The sequence below is a fragment of the Pagrus pagrus genome (assembly GCF_965226575.1).
Source record: "Pagrus pagrus genome assembly, chromosome: 10".
In the NCBI taxonomy this organism is placed as follows: Eukaryota; Metazoa; Chordata; class Actinopteri; order Spariformes; family Sparidae; genus Pagrus; species Pagrus pagrus.
The window spans coordinates 34060067-34076943 of NC_140194.1; the positions used below are offsets into that span (position 1 = coordinate 34060067).

Below are 16877 nucleotides of genomic sequence, written 5' to 3' on the forward strand. Positions count from 1 at the left end.
TGTTCTGTTTCGATCTCAAAAAAAAAAAAAATTGATTTCCACTTACTCTCTTTTGCTCACAAATCTCTTTTTTGGTTTCAAATCTGTTCTATTTGATTGAATAATAAAGGAACAAAATTCTCTCCATACGCCCCCTGTTAAAAATATGTCTTATTAAATCTCAAGCACATTACACAGCTAAATCTTAAAATGTTCTTCCCATGGTCCTGATCATTTCTGTTCTCCTTTGATGCAGAAGTATATCCATAGCTTTATTTGTGTCTGTGGATCTTACCTGCACATAATCCACACTGTCCCCCAGTGCTTTAAAGGCGGTGTACATCACCTCTCTTTTCCCTCCCCACTCCTGCATGATACAGGAGTAGCGGCAGCTCCTGACCAGCCGAGCCACTCGTGCTGCCTCCTCCATGTGCACTGTGCTCCTCCCTCCACCTCCGACACCCCCGCCTTCACACCCGTCGCTGTGATAGTTTCCTTTCCAAACCATACTGCCACCCTGGTCAGCCCCGCCCATCACCTCCTGAAAAACGTCCATCATGTAGCGGTCCTCGGGCCGGTTCCCATCCACCACCAGCACCACCCTCAGGCCAGGGAAGGAGATTCGGCGGATGCTGCGCAGGCACTTCCTCAGGTAGTCTGGGTCCTCTTGGTACGCTGCGATACAAAGGGCCACTGAACGACGGAGGTGCTGAGGCTGGGCGGGGCTTCTCATCCGTCGATGCTCCAGGAAAGCAAAGAGGCTCTGGAGGAAGAGGTGGAGGGAGAGGAAGGCACCATAGAGGCCAAAAGAGAGATGGTGCTGCTCGGTGTGGATGAACTGGTAGCCTTTATAACAGTGAAACACAGTGGAAACAAGTAAACAAAGGCACTTTCATTGCCTATCACTCTCATCATACACTTTTTTCATTTTATGTGTATATCATTGAAATTCACAAAATTAACCTGTGACATAGGCCAGCAGGATGGTGAAGAGGACAACCACAGCAAAAAGGGTGGTGACCACAATGTTCAGCGCATTCCTGCAGCGAGAGGGCATCTGGAGGTGGAGAAAAATACAACGGTAATTTAGTGGGAGTGACTGAACTGGCTTCATTTGAACCTGGGTCTTCCACAGGGGGTCTCTGAGAGTATATATACATATATAAATATATATATATATATATATATATATATATATAGGTTGAGCTCAAAGTCCTGCCAGATGGTTCTCTCCAAAAGTTATTTACATTTACTGTCGATGTGAGTTGAGTTACCACTGGAGTACATCGACTCTAAAATACCACTTGCTATATATATTAATACACACACACACACACACACACACACACACACACACACACACACACACACACACACACAGCAAGTGGATAATGAGTATTTTTTCATTTTTTATTAAACTTATTCTTTAAGAGTACATGTACTTTACTGCACTGCACAGAATGATACCTGGCTCAGGTTTGATGAGTATTCAATAACCTCAAATGAGAGAACCTACAACTGAACACCACCTGCCATCTGTTCTGCTCTCTTTCATCTTCCTCCTACCTTTCTCTTCCCCCCCCTCCTATCAGCCCCACTGGCACTCCCTTCCCTCTCTCTAGGTTAATGACTCTAATTAAAGGCCAGCGGGTTTGGCCATTGCTCAGGACCAGTCAAAACGGAGGAACAATTCTGTCCTTTCATTCATGAAATTACCTCCTGCCCCCACTCCACCCCACCCCACCCCCCACCCCCCCGACTAGGGCCACGCAGCAGAGAAAGAGTGATATTTATGTTATTACATTTAGCTCTGTGGGACACACTGGTATGGACAGATTTGTCTGCCTCTCTGAGTGGATGTACAGATTTACATCCCAGCACTGAATCCCTCTTTCTACACAGCTCTACACTCTACATGGAAGCAGGCTATGGGATACTACTGACAGAAAGGGGAATTTTGTAAATAGAGGTTTTGGAACACATAAAAAACACAGGATCTTTAGAAGTTTCTACCGACTGTCTAATTCCTCTAAAATCTCTAATCTCTCCCTTTCTGTTTTGTATTTCTTATCCTAGTAGTGACTCTTGTCTGATTATCCTGCTTACAATTCTTGCAGTTCATACTGTTGTTGCACTTATTCTGGATAATTCTGGATATTCTGGATAGGAGCTCCAGTTGAATGATGATGAAAAACAAAACACATGATGCAAAATACCGTACATCATATTTTTCAAGAGGTTTGGAAAGAAATCTAAATTGATTGAAAATTTCCCTATATGATTTAATAATAATATTCTGCTGCAACAACTAAATTCAATTTAGTGGCCCCCTGAGAGGAAGTTAGACAGAAACTAGTTGGAAGTTAAAATGGCATGATCAGCAGAAGTAAAGCAGAAACCAATTGGAAGTTTCCAGGAAATATTTTTAAAGAAATTACCAGCTATTTATTAACTGCTCATTGGAAAATAGCAGAATATTAAAATTAAATCATATCATTTTCAATACATTTTCAGGTAGTCATTGTTGTATTTTGGGTGTAATTTCAAAGAAATTCCAAATATGTTATTTGGTATAATTACCACCTTCTTACCAAGAAATGTGTGGACAAAATTTTAATTAAATTAATTGATCTGGTTTTATATGCCCAGGTTTTAAGATGTCTGTCTTTGAGATCTCACAGTTCACCATATTTCAGCTAAAGAACTAGATCTTTTTCTCCATGCCAACTGAATGTGTTAATAATTGTTTCATAATGTAATAGCCATGATAACTCTGCTTCCCCCATGTGGCCAAATATAAATGAATGCAGGTTTAAATTTAAACAACAATAATGGCTCTTAAAGAGGATAGGTGCTATAGCATGCCCAGGTTTTAAGATGTCTGTCTTTGAGATCTCTGCTTCGGTCTCAGTACATTAGAGGTGAATGGAATTTAATTTGTGTTGCTCAAAACATGAAAAAAAAGTGTATTTAAAACATTTAAAAGCTCTCCTCAGAAAAAAATGTCCATTTTAACTGGATAATCAAGACAGATGGCCACAGCTTCAACTCAATATCTGATCCATGTTGGATTATACATGCAGGCCAAGTAAGTGGGGTCTAAACGGCCCGGGGCCACAGGCTAGATAACAAGGGACAATAACATGGACTGCTTGATTGGAGGGCCACAGTCAACAGAGGGGGTTGTTGGCAGGCTGGGATTAGTAAAGGTTGTTGGGGGGTCACTGGTTACTGGCTATCCTGACTGCAACTCAATGACAGCTTGGCATCTTATGGAACAGATACTGCTCAAACATTACCGGTGATTAGCATTTCCCACAATTAAATTTACAATGAAACAATCCTCTATTAGTTGTATGAAATGTACTGACCATCTTTCACTGTCCATTGAAGGTTAGCAAAATCCAAGATTATTATTATCATCATTAAAAAGCTTTCTGAATACTCTCCCCTAAATAGTGCAATGACGCAGAAAGAACGTATTTCCTTTGTCACAGTTGGAGGGAGTGGAAGGGTTCAAGTTTCAACTTGAACAGAAATCCAAAGAAACTGAACCCCATGAACTTACTCAACATCAAAATTGTGACAGATGAAAGGTAAAAAGAAAAAGTACACAGTCACCTTATCATCTTCACTATGAAGGGGGGGTCGGTGCCAGCTTCTAATAGTGTTTGAATAAACAGCAACTGACACATCCTGCACAGTATGCCTCTACTGTTACTCTAACGTTTAATAAAGGGAGGGGTGGGGGAAATATGCGAGCAAGAGGACATGGAGTAGTACTGGATGGTAACATGCATGCAATACTTCGTTATACGTCACCACTAATTTACAATAAACAACATGTTCCATAAAGGATCACATGGCAAAGTGGAGGTCAAAGTTCAGGAGACCAAAGTAATCTAAGGGACACAAGTAACTGTTTATTGTTGATTGACCAAACTGAAAACTGTTTAAAAGGGCAGGCACTTTCAAAACATACTTGGCAGATGGTTGGATGAACCACCTGTCTATAATCATCTATCATGGGCTAGCTTTAACCAAGCAGATCAACAGTAGGAGAGCTCTTACTGATCTTTTTCATGAAGAAAAGCCTTAAGTGCTGTTCTTTGCTCTTGTTTCAATGAAATACACTCAACAGTTCTCATATAACTGATCCTATAGCACCTATCCTCTTTAAGAGCCATTATTGTTGTTTAAATTTAAACCTGCATTCATTTATATTTGGCCACATGGGGGCAGCAGAGTTATCATGGCTATTGCATTATGAAACAATTATTTACACATTCAGTTGGCATGGAGAAAAAGATCTAGTTCTTTGAAATATGGTGAACTGTGTTAACCAGCTAGTTGCTAACTGTCTGTTTGCTGTCTGGTGCCGAGCAGGTTTGGTAAAAAGGGTTTATTAGCTGGAAATGAGGTTGATGAGAGTAGAGAGAGTGAACTAAAACAGCTGCAGACTTTAAAGCCATAACTGCGCTGACAGACAACAAAAATCCCCACAGAGTTAAGGGGAACTCCAGGTTACTGGTAAGTCTCTGTGGGCTTGTCACTACAAGCAATGCCTTTAATTAAAATTTAATTACTTTAATCACACAGTTACAATTTTTTTCATCATAAATATTTTATTCACACTGTATGACAGTTTGATCATACAGTGTTCATATTATGTATTAGCTCTTTGTAGTCCATTCAACCTATTTTTATTGAAAATATACTATATGCTGTGGCATTTTGTAAACATTTGCACAAAATTCAAGACATGATTGGAATCTTGAATTTTTTGGGTTCCACTTTTACACAATTAAGGAAATGTACTGTTCTCTAATAATTAGTTGTCCAGATGGTAGCAGTTTGGGTAATAAATGGCAGAAAAGTTTTGATGTAAAAATTTTCACTTATTACCACTTACAGTATTCTGTGCACCTGTCTGATAACAGATGTCCAAACTTTTAATTTCAAAAAATTTATTGTCTCTCCATAGAAGTGTACGCAGTGGGAGCGCAGTACTGGAGACACGCAGAAGGGATTGAGAAGAAAAGGACCAGAGATGAAAATTGGGTTGTGAGCACCAAAGACGGGAACTATGATGTGTGTGTCCAGGTGAACAGACTGAGGTGACATCAGGCTCTGCATGTTTATTTGGACTGGAAGAAAAAACTTGAAAATGGGATGAATTCCAACCCAATAACCTGTCAGCTCGCAACAGCCTAAATCTACAGCTAATGCAAGTCATGATATCAGTACGATGAGTCAAAGTCAGAGCTGAGTAGGGCTGCAAACACAGCTTATTTTTTAAACAAAATCAAAAACTAAAAATGACATTTTTCATATCCGTGTTTAATATTAAGAGATATAATAATGTGTTGATGTGAAACATCACATGTTGACCTAATGATGTGGAGTAAGAGTCATTTGCCACTAGAGGGCTCTCTTAGTGCCTCTTAAAATCCTCTTTTACACACCTCATATGACATATTGAAGGAAGCAGGAAAAATCAAATAAAGTACTCACAGCTGAAGAGAAATGTGTAAGGAGTCTCTATTACATAATGACCATTCAAAACAAACATTGTTGATTAGTTATGTTTGATGCAAAGTGATTTCACACTATCTACTGTACTAATGAAATGGGTCCAGTCTCTGGTTCACCATTCATATTTTGAGGGGAATAGCTTAGTTAAACACTCTTTTAAAATGTGATAAAGAGTTAACTACCTTTAAAACCTGACATGCATACAACATGCATCATACGTTCTAATTATGGCTATGCAATTATCTCTCAGTCTCTGCTTTTTCCAGAGCAAAAACGTCAACAGTTACTAGCCATGAAGTTAGCTCTCATATTCATACTCAGAGGATAATTCCTTTCCATTTTTCACACTTCTTTTCATCTTTAGTAGCACCACCCTAGGCCTACTACTGGTTAAGAGTACAGGAGCAGAACAATTATCAGCATATTGCATATTTTGTCCTAACCTTTTATATTGGGTTTAATGAATAAGGCCACGGCTAGCAGTTGATGGGGTTCTAGCCTTGTCAGACTAAGCCTTTTCAGACAGACTCCGCATTATCGCCATAACGAGGGCTCGTCTTTATGCCACCTTTGTTTGTTCACACTAAACCAAGCAGCGCCGGATTAAAGGTGCTCCAGTGTGTCAATTCATACAGCATGCCGGCGCTGCGGAACCAAAACAGTCGTGATAGTACATATCATGACATTGAGATCTGTGTATGTGTGTTTTTTTAACTTGTTTCCCCCTGTGTCATCCTGTTAATCTAAACATGTACTCGCTGACTATCATATGGACATGCGATCGGGTGACGCACCACCAAAGGGGAAAAAGGAGGGATTTTTTTCTATCATATTCTGCCACAATGTTACAGTGGCTGTGACAGTTCAAGACAGTTTGAGCTGCTCTGTATGTCATTCCATTCCATGAAGTACCGCATGTTCAGTCAGGGTGAAAAAAGCCCAGATTGCTCTTATAGACTCTTGTGTAAAATCATTTTTTTTCGAATTTCAGTTATTACAATGCATTCTATGGGTTCCGGGAGGGCTTGCCCTAACGTGCTTCCGTCATACGTACGGCGTAGCCACCGTGCTCGTCACATTCAAGGTCAGCTTGGCAAGTGTACGGAGCAACTCGATCGTTTCACTGAAAGAAGTCCCTTTCAGTCGTCGTAGTAGCGAAGATAAATTGGCAACGAAACAATTAGGACCTCCCAGACCAAAATTAAACATCAAACAAGTTTCTACCAAGGGGGGGAAATCATACAACCGGGGATTTTTGCAGAGCTGGTATGAGCAGAAAACTTGGCTAGCAGGCTGTGAAGCAGCTAACGCTTTATTCTGCTACACCTGCACACTGTTTCACCCGGATGGCAACATGGCAGACACAACTACAGGAGTCACCGACATGCATCATTTTTCTGAAAAGGTGAAGAAACATGAGTCCTCTAAGACCCATATGGACAGATCTCTGAAGTTTTCTGCTTTTGGGCGGGTGAACATCGCAACACAGCTGGATGAGAGCTACAGGCTAGCGGTTCGTCGTCACAACGATGAGGTGAGCAAGAACCGACACATCCTAGCCCGCCTCATCGAATGTGTCAAGTTTTGTGGAGCGTTTGAGTTAGCTTTGTGAGGCAAAGATGAAAGTGAGGGCTCCAACAACCCAGGCTTGGTTGACTTGGTGGCATCGCTGGATGAGGCGTTTGAGGAGCACCTGAAAACTGCCACAGTTTTCAAGGGCACATCAAAGACTGTGCAGAATGAGCTCCTGGAAAGCATGCTAAAGCACCGCAAAATTTGTTGCCATCCAAGCGGATGAGACCACCAACGTGTCAACACAGATGCAGATGGTGCTTGTGTTGAGATACATCGACTCAAACCATGCGCTGCAGGAGTGTTTCTTTGAGTTTCTGCCTGTTATGGATGCAACATCTGAGTTGATTGCTAGTGTGTTTCTGGACAGACTGAAAGGTCTTTTTTCCGAAGGTGACAGAGAGAAACTCATTGCACAAGCATATGATGGAGCCATTGTGATGACGGGAGAGCGGGCTGGTGTGCAGCAGAAGGTGTGTGCGCATTTCAAAAATGCCCATTATGTGCATTGCTATGCACACCAGCTGAATCTGATCATGCAGCAGGCCACTTTTCACATCCCAGCAGGGAGAGTTTTCTTTTCGGACCTGTGCGGTATTGCCACTTTTTTTACCCGGTCACCAAAACGCGCCAGCATACTTGACCAGATTGTTGAAAGAAGGCTGCCAAGAGCTTCATCCACAAGATGGAACTTCAACAGCAGGATCGTCAACACTGTGCACGAGAACCTTGATGACCTCATGAAGTGTTTTGAATCCATCAGGACATCGGGTTCATTTGACAGCACCACAGTGAGGGAGGCATCTGTCTTCCTGAGAATGCTGCAGGATGAGAACTTCAATTTTTTTCTGCAGATGTTTCATCAGATCATGCCTCACATTGACATGCTGTACCAGCAGCTGCAGAAGAAGGACATTGATGCAGTCTCAGGGGCGTCACTAGGTTTTAAGGACAGGGGAGGCTTAGCCCCCAGGAGATGCACAGAATGTCAGCGAACGTTTAATTTCACAAACAGCTAACAAAAACTGAGAAATTGCACGTTTTGGACAGATTTAACAGAGATACTTTACTGTGTAAATGTTTTAGGCCACCATTACATTTTTAACACAGTACAACAACAAACACAGGAAGTACTGTCTGTTTACAGCATTAACAACAACAAAAAAAGAAAAAAATCCACATAGTTACAGTGCCATATTTAACCAATGCTTCTTATTCATTAAGAGCCTACATGTATTAGCCAAAACTGTATGCAAAAAAAAGAGCACTGTGTTCTAGACTCACCTTTCCAGTAGAGGTTTCTCCCCTCTCACTCTCTCTGCTCCTCTGCCCTGACTCCTACAGGTCAATAGGGGTGGTGGAGTGATTATTATTAGTGTATTATCATTATTATTATTATTATTATTATTACCGTATTATCATTCATCATCATTATTATTGTCATTCTTATTATTATTATTATTATTATTATCCACATAATCATACGTGAATGAGCTGTTTCACGGTGTGCATCTGATGCTGGAGCTAATGCTCCAGAAGGAAGTCACCCCAAAGATAATATGAAGAGTGCACACCTAACTCTATAAACAACCAGGACCTTCACATTGCATTTCGGACTAACTAGCTAGCTACTGTAGCAGAGTTCTTTTTGAGCTGAAATGTAACTTTTGGACGCAAAACAACAAAGGTAAGACGTGCACAGAGATATACAGCACGCGTCTCACGCTGCCTCCTGTACAGGGGGCTCTCAGCTGCAGAGTGTGCAAGCCAGGTTTTTATTTGTCAAACAGGGAGCATTTGGCAATTGCGAGGGACTTTCTGCTGTTAGCTGGGGGGCTGCAGCTAACTTATTGTTGCTATCAGCAGTGATGAATACTTACTCTCTTGAAAAAATTTCGTGTATCCATTCTTGTTCACGTTCTTCTCCTAATGCTGCTCTAGTCGGTTCTGTGTGCTCCGCTCCCGGTACACACACTGCAGGTACCCAGGTACCGAGTGCAACCTAGGTTGCAGGGAAAACGTGGACTGGATTTCAGTGATGTGGGCGTGCTCTATATGAACAAGTGGAATGGACTGGATAACGACGCACTGACTCTGACTCTCTACCACTTCCACTATGAAGTGAAGGGAAACTAAGATTTATGATCACATTTAAGTTAATAATAACTGGTTTATTTATTTAAACTCATAGTCTGGCCACATTATATTGAATTTGTCTGCACTTTTTTGTAAAAAAAAATAAATTAAAAAAATTAAAAAAATTAATAAATGAACATAAAATTATTTAGGGGGGCTTAAGAATATTTTAGGGGGGCTGAAGCCCCCCTAAAATAGGCCTAATGACGCCACTGTGCAGTCTTCATCAAGCGTGTCCTCCAGAGCTTCACAAGCAGTGTGCAGGCAATAAGGTAAGATAAAATAATATTGTTCAATCCTTCTCAATACTGAACTTTGTCATGAAGAAATACACTCACTGGCCACTTTATTAGATACACATGTGTCACTTTATACAATCCAAAACAACAGCTCTGCTATAAAATTAATGTACATTAATGTAATTATATACCTTCAGTTTTTGTTGATGTCAATGAGGTGATAATTCTACTTTGTTTATTACTGAGGTCATAGTGGGTGATTGTGGAGTATAAGAGTGCATTATATTGACTGGTGTTCCTAATATTTTGTCCACTCCATTAACATACAAAATATATGAAACACTTTTCAAGATAATGAAATTCAGTACACCACCGCCACCCACTGCAACATCAATAATAAGGATAAAGTAGAATTATCACTTTTCTGACAATGTCAAAGCTGAAAATGTTATAGCAGCTGTTGTATTGGATTGAATTTGATTGCCCGGGTGTATCTAATTAAGTGGCTGGTGACTGTTTATGCATAAAGTAAAGCTAGATACTATTATTACTAATAGCTAGATAAATATTACTGTTTTGAAATGAGCATTTTCTTCACTTTTCTAAATGCTACCAGGCACTCATATTTTCATGTACTAACACTGTTGGTCTGCTTGCCCTCAGAGACTCCTGTCAATAGCAGCAGGAAGTAGCGACAGGAACCACAAGACCAAGGAGGGTCTTGGGAGAAGAGGAGAAGCAGAAGCTGTCAAGGGAGATCTGCAACACAATCCTGGCTCACGCCAAACAAAGGTTCTCCTTCAGCGACCACCTTGTGAGTGCCACACTGCTACAGGCAAAGATGTTTGAGCAGCACTGCCATACATTTCCTGTCGAGGCTCTGAATGCCACTGTGACAACGCTGAAGAGAATCAAAACGTTCCTGCGCAATGCAATGGCCCAGGAATGTCTGAATGCACTGGCCATGCTCTCCATGGAGAGGGAGCAGGAACCTGCCTGATTTCAATGAGAGGGTTATTGATCACTTTGCTGCTTTGAAAGAGAGACGAGCAAAATTTCAATACAAGTAATGTAGTGTAGTGACACTCTCATTCTTAGTCTCTGTCTCTCTCTCTGTAACACACACACACACACACACAGAGACACACACACACACACACACACACACACACACATACACAGAATCTATTAACTGTTGATGTTGGTTTTTAATAGTTATTTTTTTCATTCAAATGCTGCTTTCAGGCAATATGTTCATCTGTTTATTTTTGTTCATGTTCATTTTTGCAAATCTATACAATTAGCCAGAGATTATATTTGTATTTATAGTTCACTGTTGAATGTGTGCACTTTCAGTCGCACTTAAAGATAATTAAGCTGCACAAAATCTTTAAAATGTTGTTACTGATATGGCAATCTGTACATTTACTGTATTTACTGTTTGTTTCTTCAAATAGTATAGTGTTGTTTGTGCAATGTTTAGCACTACTCCTTTATTTGGATTTATATATAAATTATTTGTAATTAAAAAAACTACTTTAAAGAAATGTAAATAAATACTTTTAATGTTTTTGACTTATATGTAGTCCCCTTTGTAATTAATGGTAAAGCAAGCGTATCCGTCCATGTTCAAAGATATTTGAAGGTAAACGGATTCACAGTTTATCTCTCTGTTGATCTTCATTTGTAGAGCCAAGATAATTTTATTTGTTGAACACTCCTGAATGTAACTTTTCCCTGTAGCCGTTACATTTGGTATTGCTATGTAAGTTGACCAGAAAATAACAAGATGTGGCAATTGTCTTGCTGCCTATTAATTTTCCCATTGAACGGGTCACCTTAGTCATTATCAGAACAGTTGCCCCCCCTGAGAAATTTGTCAGGAGCCGCCACTGCATATGGATGCTGTTATAAAGTGTTGTGATTGAGATCCTGACCCACCAAACATCCTGGAAAGTGACAAAGTTTTTCGCTCTAAATTACTTAATTACATAATCACCATCAGTAAACAGCAGACCTTGTCTGGCTCTCACTCATGAGGAGGGATGCTGTTTTCTGGGGGAAAGTTCACTGTAGTCTCGGTCAGGAGGGCTGACCATCGCGGTGAAGTTGCCAGAGGCAGTAACTACAATAACACAGTAGTGGATGCGACAAAGTCATGAGTTGAAGCTTTTTCCTCTGAATCGGGTCACATAATCACCACCATTTAACTGCGGGAGCCGCCGGGCTCTGCTGCCGCTGTTTTTTGGGCAGAAATGTGACGAAGAGGCGGTAGGACAGACAGGATGACTGAGGCTTTTCCACTTATAACTGCATTATTTTTTCTCTCATATAAGTTGCCAAAGACACTACGAGCTACCTCATTACTGTTGTTTGGTCCTGTAACGTTGCTTTGTGGGTCATTTCTTTTTTATTTGATGAGTGAAGGATCTGTTTAGCTGTCAGATTGTGAACACCATCAAACTGACACACCCCAGATCCGCGCTGCCGGTTTTTCCCTTCACACAGACACTGTCTCGCCTCTGCTGCAGCGAAAATCTCTCCACTCTCTGCATCTGAAACTTTCACACAGTATGATTGGACTATGTACAATTGCAAAACAACACAGCAGCCAGTAGCCAGTAGCAACCCTTTCAGCCCTCTGGTTGTACAGCGGGACTTCCAGGGCACCCAGGGAGTGTGGCACAAAAGGCCAGCCAAGAACATGCACTTGGCCGCAGGTCACTCTGATCTCCCTACCTTTTGTTGTCCAGCAGATGACCATGCCATGAAAATGTCTGTTAGTGTAACTGACACATTATTATTTCCTAACTGTATGTTCAGTGCTCTTCTGGTGTAAATGGGCTGACATTGTGTTTTTCTGGCGGTTGTTTGATAAAAACTAACAGCCAGCAGTGGAGCTGATGCAGCGGACTGTGGGCCGTAGTTTCCCTGCCGGTAAACACACTGACACCAGCTGTGGCAGCTGCAGTGTCTCTGGGCTCGTTAAGTGAAGCAGACAGGTTGGGTGGCGAGGCAGCAGCAGGGCAGCCCAGTTGCAGCCAGCCATGTGGACAGCTGGCCTGCTTGCTCCACCTAACGAGCCTAAAGACACTTTGGTAGCGAAGAGCAGCTCCAGAGGATGAGTGACCCTGACAGGAGCAGCCGAAGACCGGGAGAGAGGCCACAGAGGCTAGCGTGAAGAGGTTGCAGTGTTACTGCAGCTCAAACACCATAGAAAACATACATTATCAGAGCTACTGTGAGAGCTAATAGTTTGAGTCAAGCATGGAGAAGGCAACCAAGATAGCATTGGTTGGCTAACCAATCTGAGGTGAGTAGAGCGATCTTATGAGAACTCAGGTTAGCAGTATGATTGTGCCCACTGCTGTTCAAACAGAAGAATACAATGACAAGGAAAGATAAAAGAACTCATTTATACTGATTCCCCTTGTTAAATCCATGAACTTTATGTGCAAAATAACTGCGTGATATTTTGGTAGATATCCTCACAGCTCCACAACGGTATTACAGCATTTTTTTTTAACGCAATATCACTGAAGTCGGTATATCGTTACATCTCTACTGTTTACACATCTAGATAATACAGAGCAAGATTAGCATGATCTTGGCTCTGGTTTGTCCACCTGACGACAAGTCAAAAAATATTCACGCCCCTTTTAACTCTGTTTTGGTCTCCACCAACTCCTGAAGAAATACTTCAAATCAAATCAAATCAAATCAAATTTTATTTGTATAGCCCAAATTCACAAATCACAGTTTGCCTCAGAGGGCTTTACTTGTCTCTTAAACTGCTGTGTTTAATCGCAAGTTGTTTTCTTTCTATTTCTGCTGTTTGGTGTTGACGTGATGTTGATTGGCTTGAGCTTTGAGTTGAAAATTACTGGATATTTTTAAATAGACTGCTACACAATTTCTAGCTGTGTTTGTGGTGACCAAGATATTTTAAGCCAAAACATGATCTTTTCCTCACCCTAACCAAGTGGTTTTTGTGTCTAAACCTAACCACACCACAAGCACAGTGTTGTCAAAACATAACATTGAAAATTGAACTGAAACATTTATTCAGGCGACTAGGTATGTCCTCACTGCATCTTCAAAGACATTATCATCAGGTCACCTGACTGAGAATGAGTGCAAGTAAGTAACAATAAACATGGTGGGTATGGTGTGTACTATTTTTTAAATGCACTAAAAACATAGTGTAATAGTAGCATGAGTAGAACAATGTCATAAAATTAGACCTGACTGAATAAAGTCACACAGTTATCTAAAGTTTGCGAACTTTTGCCACCATAAGCTACTGGTCATACCAGACGATGTAAGGCTGTAGCAGCAAAACCTCTGAGTGTGTTGAAATGAGCAAGGGTGCTTTTTATTGCTTATGAATTCAACTTTTCATCGTAAGCAGAACATTTTTATTTCTTCCTTCAGAAGTAACATATTCTTGCTTTAATCTTATTTCTAGAAGCTTATTTTCATCAACTTAATGTTATCAATTCTATCTAAATGTTTGACTGGATCACATCCACAATGTCTTGAGGATAGCAAATCTACTTCATCTGAGGTCTCACTGTATACAAGTCGCCTGTCAAGCAGACTTTGTATAAAAGGCCACCACAGTGGGCAGGTCCAGCATGGCAGTGATGGCATGGAAAATCAAACAGGCCCACGTTTTCTTTGGAGACGCCAGAAGCCTTCCAACGGTCGCTCATAGGCGCTCCTATCAACTGTTTCCTAACTGTAACTGTCTGCGTCCACAGAGAGGGAAAGCAGCACATGTAGTACAAGCCACAATCACACAAACACAGTCTTAATGTACACACAGAGACACACACCGATTCACACAGAATTACACAGAAATTAAAGCAGAAACAAACAGCAGTTGTAAACTTCTTCAGTCCTGTTCAAGGTATTAGTTTACTCACACACACACACACAGACACACTCACTCAGGCAAAAAAATATTTTCTCTACCTCATATTGCAGCACATTCACCACACAAGCCTGAACACAGTCATCTCTTTGTCCCACATGTTCTTACTATGCCTTAATGTTGCTTATTCCACTTAACAAACTTTACATTCAGCTTCCGTCCCTGTTGAACATGTTTGTTATCACTTGTGAATATTTTGATTCATTCTCCTTTTACATGTACATGTACCTGACAAACCTGAAGCATCACGCAAATAGAGACTTTATCCTCAGTTATTATATCAGATCTTAATCCTAAACCCAATTTTATATGCAGAACTAGTGTTTGTAGAAGGATTTCTCTTAATTTGTCCTATTGGGGTCAATTAACACCATCAGAACACAGTCTCATTGCGTTAAACATATTAAAACCCTTACCTTCCTGATCCAGTGGACCATCCGTCTACGTCTCCCCCCAGATCTCCGTCCGTCGAGCTGGGACGTCCAGCCCTCTCCTCTCCTCAGCACAGCACTCTCCTTGTTCTTTCCCCCTCCTTCCACCAGCTCACACTACATCTTTATTCCAGCTTGCTCGCTTAATTCAGGAGATCCCACATCCAAAAATAAAGCAGTCAGTTTAAACCACCACCCTCCACCACCTCTCTGAGCCAGCCTCCCTGCTGTCTGCTCCTCCTCCTCCACCTCCTCCCTCTATCTCCCAGGACTGTCCCAGGGCATGAAGCCCCCCAGCTGAGATGTGATCAGAGGTGCTCAGCCAGCAGCTGATGCTGGTGCAGTCTTACGTCTGCAGATTGCAGGTTGGGCGCAGCAGCTAGCCTGGTCTCTGCCTCTGGTGCTCTCCATCCGACTCCTGATTTCAACCATGAGCATGGGGTGAAAGTGATAGTCAAGGTGAAGATTGAGGGCCAAAGTTTGATTTTGGTGTTGTCCTCGAGTCTAATTGCTTCTTTTCGTCCTGCAATGAAGCATCCCAAGGTTTCATCACCCCTCTTCCTCTGTCCTGTGCTGCAGTATCACCTTGTCCCTGCTCCAAAGCCTCGGTTTTCCCCCTCTACTGCTCTGTCACACTGTCCTGCCTGGCTGGCTGGCAGACCGACACTGCTAAGCTTCTCCTCAACAGCTCCTCTCTCTGTCTGCTTCAAACCCCCTCTCCTTGCCTCTCGTCCCTCCCCTCCATGGACACCCCAGCTAGCTCCCTATCTCTCTGCAATGCAGCCAGCAGCCTCCAAAAAGCCTGGGGACTGTTTGACCGGAACCCCCTCTCCTCTCCACCTCTCCTGAAAGCATCCTTTATGGACTTATTCATCCCTCTCCCCCTCTCCTCGCCTGCTCTAAGGCTAAGCTGCTGACATGCTGCAGGTTTCCTGCAGCCTGAAATGAACTGCAGTATGCCTCGATACACAGCCGTCAAAGCCACTCAAACACATTTCATTAGTCAGGTAATAGAGTGCCCTTTTCTGAAGCAGACTCTTACAGGAAATAAGGCTCAAGTGGCTCCACTAACCTACATTTTGAGCCCTTTCACACTCTACTCTTTCTACACATTTACACATTCTGCTTTCTGGCTCCCTGACTGTGACACATGGTGAGATATAGTTATTACTCTAATAGAAGTCTTCAGCAGTCACAGTCATAGCACCCTCTCTCTCAGAGGAAGTAAAATTACAGGCTGTGAAACAGACTACCAGAGTTAACTGAACAAAAATACTCAGTTATCAACTAATCAAGGTAATATTTTAAAATAGATAGTATCCTAAAGTCAAGTTAATTGATTTAATATTGTACTTCATAAAGCTTTGGGACTCAAAATAGTTGCATTAAAATACTTACCTTATAATAACTGAATAAATAGTTTATTCATAGTAAATTAAACTTTAGTTAAAGTGTAACTAAGCCCCCAAACCACTTTTTTCTGCTGAAAACAAATGTATTTGGGTATGAAGTAGTGTTGTTGATGTATTCTGGTCCAACTCTTGACATTTTAGTCAAAGTATTTAAATTTGGTGCATTTTGTTGTAAAAATGTAAGACTGCCCTCTATGGGTTGAAACCTGGCTATTACATTCAAATTTTGCTATTGGCTGAGATGGAGGCCGATGAGTTTTGGAGGCAGCTTACATCACGAGCCACCACTGTTCGCCCCGCCCCTCTGTGGGTGTTTTTGCATGTGTGAGTGTAGTGGTGTGGGAGGGGGGGGCCTCTGTTGGAGGCTGCACTGAGTGACTGGACGTGTCTTAACTGCTCCTGGAGCCCCGCCCACAATCAAGGCATTTTTTGAATTTCCAGCCCAGATGCACCTCAGCCAAAACCTAGGGGTTTAGTTACACTTTAAGTTATTTCACTGTTAATAAACCACAAAATGCTTTAAACCATTTATCAAGCAATTGTTTATTGTAAGCTTGCAAATGATGTTTATAATACTTTACAATTGCTTAATAAATGGTTTATTAAGCATTGAATTGTTTAACAGTGAAATAACTAT

At 41.5% G+C, this 16877-nt stretch overlaps 1 protein-coding gene across 1 annotated transcript in view; it reads right to left on the reverse strand.

The window, feature by feature from the left end:
- has3 (hyaluronan synthase 3) overlaps positions 1 to 14899 on the reverse strand; it is a 28594-nt gene extending 13695 nt beyond the window's left edge. Inside the window, exons 1-3 of the mRNA XM_084363814.1 lie at positions 14814 to 14899; positions 943 to 1036; positions 275 to 825 (exon numbers count right to left, since the gene is read on the reverse strand). Coding sequence (XP_084219940.1) covers positions 275 to 825; positions 943 to 1036; positions 14814 to 14834 — 666 coding nt within the window. The 5' untranslated portion in view covers positions 14835 to 14899. The remainder of the gene's footprint in view (positions 1 to 274; positions 826 to 942; positions 1037 to 14813) is intronic.
- Between the last annotated feature and the right edge of the window lie 1978 nt (positions 14900 to 16877).